At 36.0% G+C, this 11,091-nt stretch overlaps 1 protein-coding gene across 1 annotated transcript; it reads right to left on the reverse strand.

Moving 5' to 3' along the window:
* Nucleotides 1-1,608: 1,608 nt before the first annotated feature.
* On the reverse strand, nt 1,609-10,696 carry LOC145014949 (clathrin heavy chain 1-like). Its single transcript, XM_078973397.1, has 27 exons — nt 10,371-10,696; nt 9,628-9,832; nt 9,286-9,374; nt 9,115-9,193; nt 8,867-8,994; nt 8,654-8,752; nt 8,443-8,551; nt 8,258-8,337; nt 7,928-8,155; nt 7,786-7,851; nt 7,570-7,686; nt 6,912-7,109; nt 6,719-6,835; nt 6,560-6,619; nt 6,362-6,448; nt 6,177-6,260; nt 5,955-6,089; nt 5,703-5,870; nt 5,495-5,607; nt 5,159-5,411; nt 4,944-5,080; nt 3,588-4,869; nt 2,852-3,508; nt 2,568-2,753; nt 2,360-2,482; nt 2,174-2,284; nt 1,609-2,072 (listed from the first exon to the last, which is right to left on the reverse strand). The coding sequence occupies exons 1-27, from the start codon at nt 10,413-10,415 to the stop codon at nt 1,926-1,928; spliced, it is 5,103 nt and encodes a 1,700-aa protein (XP_078829523.1). The 5' UTR covers nt 10,416-10,696; the 3' UTR covers nt 1,609-1,925.
* Between the last annotated feature and the right edge of the window lie 395 nt (nt 10,697-11,091).

Raw genomic sequence — 11,091 nt, forward strand, 5'->3', positions numbered from 1 at the left:
ATTCCTTTATTTTTTAATTAATTAATTAACAAAACAAATCCCTGATATAAATATCTTTTCAGTTATGTTTTATTTTGCTATTGCGTGTAATCCAAAATGACATTATTATATATAGTAATATTACCGGTTTTGTTATGACAATGAGTACTAATCTCCATTTTATATATATATATATATATATATATATATATATATATATATATATATATATATATATATATATATATATATATATATATATATATATAATTTTGTTAAAGAAAAAAGTTTTTCAAACTTGCAGAACTACACCATATTTTCTTTTATTTTTATCAAAATACAACTTCATTAATGAAAGCTATCAAAGTTTGAAAAAAAAAATCGACCACTTTGAAGGGTTGATATTCAATCAATTTTTTCGATTTTCAGTTTAATCAGTTCGATTTTTTGGTTTTTTTTACATCTTAAAACTAACAATAATCAAACTAAATAAGGTTCGGTTTAATATGTTTTGGGTAATTCGGTTATGGTTTATTCAGTTCGGTTTACCGATTAAACCAAATAAAATTTCGTATGTAAAAATAAATATTAAATTAATAAAAAAATATTTTACTAAACTTTTACCACAAAAAGAAATCACTGATATATAACATATTATTTTCAATCTTTCACGATTTGTTTTGAAATGTTTATGTAATCATACATGTAGAAACAGGTTGATATAATTTAGTCACATATGAAAAAGATAGAAATGAGCGAAGATTAAATAACAAGCTATAAAAATCTTTTTTTAGCAACTAATCTATTAATTTAAATATAAAATGTAATTTATAAATATAAACTTTAAAAATATATGTTCATTAAGTTTTTTCGGTTTTTTCGGTTTAATCAAAAACCAAAATATTTGTATTGTTATTCGGTTAACCAAAACAAATCAACCGACGAAAAATCATTTGGTTCGATTTCAGTATTTTATCATACCCCCTAACTTTGACCTAAAAGGCAACAGTCGGCCGCCAGTCACGATAAAAAAAAAATGTGGAATTTTAGTGGCTTTAATAGAATAATTAACATCAAATTTTCATTAAAACGACTAAACTTCAAAAAAGAAAAATCTACTGTGACTAGTGTTATATCAAATTTAAAAGTGGTCAACATAGAACAAACTTGAGCAGGACAACTCTAAGGCTGATCGTCACCACAATCCACATAAACTCCACCTCATTGATCTTGACATTCTTGTCAGAAGTTTGAATGTGGTGTTGAAAGGCTAACCTTGGCAAAAGAGGATAGAATGAGATGGGAGTGAGTGAGTGAGTGAATTTGAACGGCGGAAATGTGCCACGTCTACATACCGACTGGAATATCATCTCCACAACAGTCTAATACAACTGTAAAATCTGAAAACTGCCAAAATATAACATTTTCCTAGGAGAAAAAATCAGGCTCTCGTGTACCTTTATCACTTTATTTTCAATCAAACCTTTTCTTTCTTTTTGCCAGACAGATTCAGACAAGCATTCAATAAAAGTAAAATTCCCATCAGAAAAGTAGAAACGTATGTTAAAAACGTTACAACTGTAATGTTGAATTATGAGATCAAAGTAGAATTAATCAAAAGAAGCAAAATAAAACAAAATCCAAAGACCATGTAATACATTGTGAAATGAAACCAGTAAAAAAAAAAAGTAGCATACCCATCCATCAATCCTATCCAATCCATCCTATCAAACAACCAACCCCCTTTGTTTTGGTACAAATTACACAATTCACCACCATTATAATAATACTCATTTTGCTGCTGCAAAAAATGCCTCCGTCTTTCTGTCTGTCTACCCAAAAGAATATTACAAGAAAAACATATCCACACACTAAAAATGAAAAACACATTATACGCAACAAACCACCACCGACTATTCACTAAACTCCCCACAATCCAACATCAATCAATAAGATCCCATTGGCGGCATCCCGAACGGCGGCATTGGCGGCATCCCCATTCCACCGCCGCCCATTGGTGGCGGTGGACCGTATCCGCCGCCCATGCCAGGTGGTGCAGGTAGCGCAAGAGGGAGTAGTTGAGCATACATATTCTGCCAAACATAGAACAAAAAACATGAGCATCTTACAAATTGAAGTAATTTACATATTTAATCCCTGTACTTTACTCAAAATCACAAGTTCAGTTCAAAACCTGTTGTTTGATGACATCTTGCTCCTCGTTCTCTTTGGCTTTGGATTCCTTGATTGATTCTATTTTGTCTTTGATTAGGTCATCAACTTTACCGGTATATTCACGGATAAACTACAAGAAAAGGAATTAAAATTTAAACCAGTAATTAAATATTATTTATGTGATGTGGATGGTTTTTATTTTTACCTGAAGTAGATATGGGAAGGCGAAATCGATCATGTTGTTTAACCAGGCTAGTTCAAGAGCCACATCTGGACGGACCAGATCGTAGCAAACAAACAGACAGGAAGCGAAGCATTCCTTCTTACCCTGCACATGCGATACACGAGATTGTAACCAACAAATTTTAAAATTTTTTAAATAAAAGAAACTATATTTTTATTTTTAAGTCTACCTGTTCAATGAAATAAACAAGCAACTCCTCAGCAAGTTCACGGTCTCCAGACTGTGAAGCAGTCTCCATTGCATCTTTGTAAACTTTATCTTTCTTAGACAAAGCAATAGACTGCTTCCATCTACCTGCCTTCTTGTAAATATATGCAGCCACACGCCTCATCTCAAGCAGCTCGTGTTTCTCAATCTACAATGAATCAAAATTTTGGATGTTGGAAACAAGTAAATGACCAAACTACCCCTCCCCTTAAAAAAACAAAATAATAAAGGGAATTGGCCTTTCACCTTCTGTGCAAGACCAATCTGGTCGAAGTTATCATGTAAATCAATAGATTCACGTAATCTATCGTAGTCTTCTTCCTCGACATATATTTCATTCAAAGCCTCGTTGACAGCAGATACGTTGTTGCTTTGAACTGCAACCATGTATGGTTTCACAAGAGGAAGTTGACCAGCCTTACGCATGATGTCAACAACGCGGGTATGGTCAACACGTAACGCAAGGACATTGAGAACATCGTTGATGAGATCCGGATGTTCTTGCAGATAGAAATGAACTGCTTTGTAATAAAGCTCAACGTTTGCTACTTTGACAGCGATGTCTTTGAATTGCATGTGATCCCAAGCTTCTGGGGAATGATTCATGACAGTTGTAGCAGCGTTGTCGAATTCATCGTATTGGATGTATAAATACGTGAGTTCTTTCCAGTGTTGTTGTTCATCGCATGCACGGATTAGTTTTGGAATGTTGAGACGTGTTGAGAAGAGTTTGATGTGCTCCATTAGTTTTTCGTGGCGATATCTGGCGTAGAGGACACCTAATTCGGTGAAGATTCCCATGTGGGCCCGTTCTAAGCCCAGACCGCTTTCCATTAAAAGTATTAGTTCGTTGAAGCATCCACGGTTTTGGTAGAATTCACTCACTTCTTCAAGATCGTCCACCTGTACATTTTATGAAAACTTTAAATTTATATACTACTCGAAAAACAGAAAAGGAGAATAAATGGTGAACAAACGATACCTGCACGATAATATTAAGCCCACAAATCTGAGCCAAGCGAAACTCCTCAGCATCAACACAAGCAAAACAAACTTCTTTCCAAGTCTTTGCACTGTTTGCTTTACGTGCTGCATCAACTGCACCTTGAAACTGTTGCAGCCTCACAAGTGTCACAGCAAGCTTAGCCCAGTTTGAAATAAAAGCGTATATAATCTTGGCAGCTTCATACAACGCTTCGTCAAACAAACGATCACCAACACTGTGTAGATTGGCAACATTCGGCATCAAAATAAACTCCTCGATATCACTCAACCTCTCAATCTTGGCATACGCGTAAATCAGCTCACTGTCCACCCTCGGCTCCTTAACCTTTCCTCTAACCATAAGCAGATACTTAACCAAATCATGGTAACAATCCGTATCCTCGGAAGCACGAATCACATCCAGGAACTGAGTCGCATCATCAGCACGAATAAACGACTCAATCGCATCACTCACTAATCCGTCTCTCAACTGAGCTTTCGCCACTTGACTCCAAACCGCATCCTCTTCAACACGAAACGCAAACTCAACAGCGCGTGGAATGCTTTGTATGTTATCCAACAAAACATTGACCGCTTGAACGTTTAGATTAAACTTTTTGAATATCGCGAATGCTTCTTCGTATAACTGAGCTTCCACCGCCACCTCACCGACGGCGGGCCCGTCGAAGTTGTCCAACCGGTTGACATAATCCATGACGCGTGATTGGTCGGCTTTGATTGCGGTTAAGATAAGAAGGTTCTGGAGGTTGAAGTTTCCGCTGAAAGCAGAGTTTTGGAGGACAATTTTTTCGAGGAGTTCGATGAGTTCATGTGGGAGGTCAGCAGTCATGAAGGCTTTGACAGCAGCGGAGACTTGTTCGGGGCTTTTGCTTTCGGGTAACGCGGTGGAGACGACTTGATCGATGAGCTGGCGTCTGTATTCGTTTTCTGGGTTGAGGGCTTTTTCCCAGAGGTCGCTGTCCATGCGTTCGACGACGTAGCGGGCTTGGAGTTTGAAGAGGGAGTTTTTGTTTGTTACGTTGATGAGTTCGTCGTCGCATTGGCCTCTGCGGTATGCTACGACTGCGAGCGTGGGATCGCGTTTTTCGCAGTATTTACCGACGACGCGGGAGTCGTAGTAGGGGTTGGTGGTGAGGAAGTGTTCTGGGTTGTTGTTGCTGTCTATGATGATTTTGCCTAATGCGTTGTGGACGTGGACGTCTTGGCTTCCTTCGCTTACTAGGTGTTCTAGAAATTGAGTTAGTAAACGAAGTCGGTTCCTGTAGGATTTAAAACAAATTGATATGTTAATAACAGTATGAGGATAAATACAAGTAAGAGAAGAAAAACAAACCTCTTTTCACACTCATCCACGAGAGGCTCGACTGGGAGAAGAGATCGAACGGATAGGATTAAACCTTTGATGAAATCCTCGGGGCATTCATCGTCCAGGAGTTGTCCGACAACTAGGGGAGCGTTCCCGGGGTTGACCTACACAGATAACAGATGAGCCTTCAGAGGTTTTGTTGCATGGAATGGAATGAGTGATGATATTTTAATATTTTATACCTTCTGAACATAACCTTCGATATACCGAAGCATGTTGTTGGTATAAAGGTAGTGAGTGAGATCTGGAACAAAGCCAAAGCGATCACACACGTTGATTAATGGCCTTGCATCGGGAAGCTTGGCTTCCATTAGGAAGTTCTTGGTCTTTTCAGCATCATAGAAATTTGATTCCCTTGTTACTCGTTCAACCTCCTTGATTTGCCCTGTCTTTGCAGCTGCCTCGATGTACTTGAAGTGTATGTCAGGATCCTCACTGTGATAATGATTGGTGTTGGTAAAATTGGAAGTATGCGCACGAAAGACAAAATCCAAGTTGTCTGAAGAGAAAGAGATTACCTTGAGCTCAAATACGACCCCAAGAAGAAGTAAAGTCCTTCATATGATTTAAATTGTTCGAAAATTTTAATGCATGATTCAACACCCAGCTGCTCACAATACTCCTTGGCAACCTACATTCCACATGATTGTATCAATACCAAATAGGTTCAACTCTGATGTTCAAATAATAACAATTAACATACAGAAAAATCAGATCCATTGTTACCTGAACGATTATCTGAAGGTTTCCTCTCAAATTGACCAATAAAAGATCCTTCATGCACTCCAGAGCCCATTCCCGTGATAAAGTCCCAAAAAATTCCACAAGAGACTGTGGCTCTATTGCATGGGTATTCACAATGACACGTTTGATATCTGGCAACTCGCTGTAATGCTGCAAATAAATAAATAAATCAATCAAAAAAGTGATACAGATTTTAAGGTAAAAAAAACAAGTAAATTCTGGACATTAACCAACCTGAAGAGCCCGAACATAAAGACCTGCTTTCTCACAAAGTTGAGCAATTCGAGGGCGATCATAGTGACTGAACATCCCATTAGCTAATATGGCATCAGCAACATTAGGGAATGTTACAAGGTTGATTTCAAGGACCTGTGGAAAATAAGAAGAATGAATTTAAAGTTGGTTTAATTAAAAGGTGATAATAAATTGTGTGCGAGGATATGTCATATATGTAACCTTGGTTTGGAGGTGAGCGTGTTCGGGTAAATTGGGTTTAAGAACATCCAAGAGGAAAGCTGTTGCCTCACGTATCAAGTTCCTCTGAAGATATGGAAGAAAAAGTTTAAAATTAGTTTAAGTAAGAAGTAATTTATTTTAATATTTAAGCTGTTTATGAAATGTTATAAGGATTGTTAACATGCCTGAAGGAAAAGATCTGTAATGGTGTTGTAATCAACAGGACAACCTCCTTCCATTTGGGACATCATTAAAGCAAAGTTTACAGCACCCTGCAAAAACCAATTATGTTAATGATCTAACTTCCATGCACCTATATTTATATCATCCAAATTGAGAATAGAGGATTTATTATAGTAAAACTTTTTCACTATGTTTAATACCTGAGGATCTGATCGAAGAATTGTTTGCAGAAGGAAGAGATAATCAGGTGAATACCCAACCTGCGTGAATTAAAGACAACTTTATAAGGATCTAATGCAAGATGAAGAGAAAATGTAGAGAAATTAGTAAATTACTGCAGTTAAAGATATGCAGCATACCTGCTTGGAGTAAATCAGAATTTTATCAAACTCCCTTCTTTCAGCAAAAGCTGCAACAACTTTGGGGGTGGCTCTAGCTTTTATGTAAATTTTTAATGCAAGATCATTGTCCACTGTCTATAATTCAAAGAAAATAACACAAATGTCAAAATTAGTAAAAACACAAAACCTTGTAAACTTGTGCACTTCATACCTTCACAAGGTCTCCAAGTTCCTCACTACATTCCAACTTGTCTTCAGCTAACCAATTCTCTAGAAGATTCTTTTTATTCTGATTGACAACTAAGCGAGATAGCTCCAATGATTCAAACGCATTCAGCTTTCCTTTTGTCAAAAGCGTCCCAAAGTACTGAAGTAATGGTGGTGTTTGTCCTGCTTGCACTGGTACACTCTGCAAGTAAAATACACAAAGGTTAAGCATTATAAAAATACTTTTAAGTTTTAACAAACAAAAAGTTACAAAAACGGTCCTTGGGTATCATTGTTGTTTTCAATTTTAGTCCCTACAAGTTTCCTCTTTCAATTTTTGTCCTTATATTGTGGTTCCTTATATACTTTGATCCCTTTTTCGGACGGTGTTATATTCGTTGCATGTGCATTGCACAAGGGGGCAAATTGGTCTTTTTCCATTCTTTCCCGTATCCTTTCACAAGTTACCACGACTTTTGTTATCATTATACTTTCATAGGTGATCCCTATACAGTAAGGAAAGACCAACTTGCCCTCTTATGGAATGCATGTGTGACGCGTAACGGGCAGAATTTAACACCGTTTAGAAAAGGGGCCAAAATTGCAAAAACAGCGATACTCAGGGACCATTTTTGTAATGTACTAATAGCAAAAGTAAATACCTGAAATTTTGCAACTGTATCCGGTGTACGAAGAATGCCTTGAGGAGATTCTGCTGCCAGCTCAGCAGCTTCTTTGTATTTGGTTTGAGCAAATAATTCTTGGAAACGTTGAACAACCTGAGATATACAATAGTCAATTAGTCAAATAATTCTCAAAAACAATAAAATAAAATAAAATAAATAAAACTCGTGACTTGTAATAATAAGAAAGTTCACCAAATTCTCTGCACCAGGTAGATTTCCCCGTTTGGCAAGATTAACAGCAAGCTCCAAGTTGTTTAACTAAAAAAAAAAACATCAAATTAATATTCCAAAAGTAAAATTAACATATCTGATTTTAAAAAAAATGGAAACTTACCTGTCCACTAACAAAAGGGACAATTGTTGATTCATTTACAGTGGCAAGTAACACCTGTCCACGTCTATTAACAGCATAAAACCCTCCAACTGATGAAGCTTCTGATGTCAGAAAAATTGGATCTGGGCTGATTCTGTTTCTGTACACTGCAGTAGCAGTTTCTAGATCGTATACAAATAGAAGCCCTAATTTGGTAATGACATAAATCAAACCATATTTATGGGATATCTGCAAATTCATAAATATATATATATATATATATATATATATATATATATATGTTAGATAATATAATATTGCAAGCTTATTATTTCAAAAGACAAAAGGTACCTGCATAGCAACTGGAAAATCATCTGCAAAGTCAGGAGGGAAAAACAGATCTGCTTGTTTCTTTGTAAAAGCAGGCTTCCCTGAATATTATTTGCAATTGAGAAAGCAAAAATAAAAGTATGTCAGATTAAAAAGAAACTTTTAAAAAATTTTAAAAAAATGAAAAGATGTGTCAAAAATGAAACCTGGTTGGGCACCGAGTTCAATGACATGTAGCTTTGATGTGACCTGTCCAGCATTAGAACTCTTTGTTGCAAAAGAAATAAGAATTGAAGGATTCTCATTGCCTTGAACCTGTGTATAAGATATAACAATATTTGATCAATATTGATCATTATAAATATGGAGGAAAAGGAAGCATCAGTTTTATAGTATAATGAAAGGAAAGATTCGCACTTTGAATGAGGCAAATGATGCTGCATGTGCTTCAAGAGCTTGACTTCTCTGCTGATCAACAGAAAAAAGCTGCATGTTTCCTTTCACTAGCTGTGGTCTCTGTTCATATTACAAATATAGGAAGTTTATAACTGGAAACTTCATAATATAATATTGTAATGATAAAAATAAAATCTTGATATGATGAAATATAACTAGAGAATGATGACAAACCTCAGGTGAACCAGGTGCAATTCCAATCAAAACCAACCATTTCTCAGATGGATCACATTTGTAATTAATAATCTGATTGTTTGATAAATTTGCTGTCCTATCAAACATCTTCACAGGTTCAGAATCACCTGTATACAAATATATTGAATGACTGAGTTTATCAAGTGCTGTAACTCCAAGAAATACAAAGTGGAAGAAACTAGAAAGCATCATGTTTTGTCACTACAGGGAAAACAAAGGCAGGGTACCTTCAATTGACCAATGATATACTGATGTTTGGGTTACCATGCCCAACATTTTAGGTGTAATCCACTTCCAGAAAACAACCTGAAGATGTAGTGAAGTCACATAAAATGTCAGTGTTATTAAAAGAAAAGGTATAAATACTACAAATCACTGAATGATATTATAGTTGTGACCTGTTCAGGCATCTGATGAGACTTCATCTTAGCTTTCATCTCAATATTAAATATCTGTAGGTGATCTTGAGTTGTTCCAGGAAGTTGAGCTTCAAGAAAATTACACTGTTCATTAGCCATATAGTGAAAATTGACCTTACTGTTACTCTAAGGGTGTTTGGGTTGCAGATTGATTGGTACATTATGTTGTAGTATCATACTATTGGTTGTTGGAAGGCTGGGAATTCTAATTTCTTGTTTTATGTATCAAAGGGCAAGCCGTTTGTATTTGAGAAAGGTCAAAAACAATGTGAATCAAGCAAGTCATTCACAATGTATGTGATCGTAGATAACAAACTGTACCTTTTAGAGCAAGAATCCTGGAAACTGGATTCATGAGAGCTGAATCAGCTGTAATTGGTCTCCTCAATGGCTGATTTGGCATGCTCATGTCGATGATCACCACACTATTTTGAGGTGATGTTTCACGAACACATATAAACTTATCTGACTCCATCGTTACATTGGTAAATGTAATGAACTGTGGGTTGATCCCTATACTTGGCAACTGCAGCAACATCATACAATTCAAAATCAATGCAATTATTCAGTGCACAAGTAGATCAGTATGAACTATGATTTCAGAAACATATCAGTCATTTAATTTCCATAGATCTGGATATATACAGCACAGAAGCTCCATTATCTCCCAAATCTAAAGGATATAGAGTGGAAAAGCTAGAAAATTCTATTACTTCGAATCAGATTAAACCTAATTAAACCCAAGAGGTTCATAAAGGCGAAATTGACCAAACTGAGCTAGGTTCAGAAATATCGAAGTGTGATTCAATTTTAGGACTAGGATTTAGAATAAATATAGTGGATGTATACATCACATCTGCTAATCTAACAAATCTAAACAGCACGAGAGCAAAAAAAGCTCAAAAAGTGATTATGCCGTCTCAATTCATCATGATAGAAGTCCAATATACTATAGAAATGATGAAATTGGATAAACAGAGCTAGGTTTCGAGCAGTAAAAGTGCGAATCTATCAATCTGCTCGTATAAGATGAAACTATGCTTTACAGAGAGAAGTTTGTTTACCGTAAGTGCCTCTTTCATAGTGATCGGAGCGTTAGCGGCCGCCATGGTGACGGCGGAATAGATCAAAACGACGACGGATCAGATGCGTTTATGATCTATTAGGGATTTGATTTGATTTGATTTGATTGACTCGCCGCCGGGTAAGAAGTTCCAACCCACCGTAGAAGAAGAACTCTAGATGATCTCTCGGAAGTGAGAGATCTAGAGAGAGAAGGAAAGAGGGAGGAGGAAGCAGAGTGGGGAGTATGTATAGTGGGAATTCTTGAAGGCAAAACACTTGCAGAAATACACCGCGACAGTGAAGATGCCTTCGATGGAGAAATAGAAATGCATTTCGGTTTTTTCTTCTCTTTTTCTTCACAGAAAATTATACAAACAACCTTGCTTTATGCTAAATTTACAGAAAGATCCCCAAAACTTTTTTCTATGCCTAAATTTAGTAGTTCAATTAATAAGATATAAAGTTTAGTAATAAGATATAAAGTTTATTGGCTTTTAATAAGATATAAAGTTTATTTGGTTTGTAAAATAAAATGTAAATATATACAAAATGTAAACTACATTCTCTCTATAAATTACTATAGCTAAAAGTATGGTTTTTAATGCACGTTATACAATCCCCTTCTTCATATATATATGTATGTAAATTTCTTTCATCCATTTTTTTGTTACATGGGTTATAGTATTTTGCACACACCATGATTGGTTTGCTATAACGTGC

This window comes from Lactuca saligna, chromosome 9 (assembly GCF_052625555.1).
Source record: "Lactuca saligna cultivar CGN05327 chromosome 9, ASM5262555v1, whole genome shotgun sequence".
In the NCBI taxonomy this organism is placed as follows: domain Eukaryota; kingdom Viridiplantae; phylum Streptophyta; class Magnoliopsida; order Asterales; family Asteraceae; genus Lactuca; species Lactuca saligna.

Excerpts from the sequence above, each read along its gene's own strand:
- LOC145014949 (XM_078973397.1), bottom strand. The coding sequence starts at position 10,415 with ATGGCGGCCGCTAACGCTCCGATCACTATGAAAGAGGCACTTACG. Across the intron at positions 9,375-9,627 it reads CAGGATTCTTGCTCTAAAAG|CTCAACTTCCTGGAACAACT; the intron begins GTACAGTTTGTT and ends ATTTTCTTGAAG. Across the intron at positions 5,871-5,954 it reads TTTATGTTCGGGCTCTTCAG|CATTACAGCGAGTTGCCAGA; the intron begins GTTGGTTAATGT and ends ATTTATTTGCAG.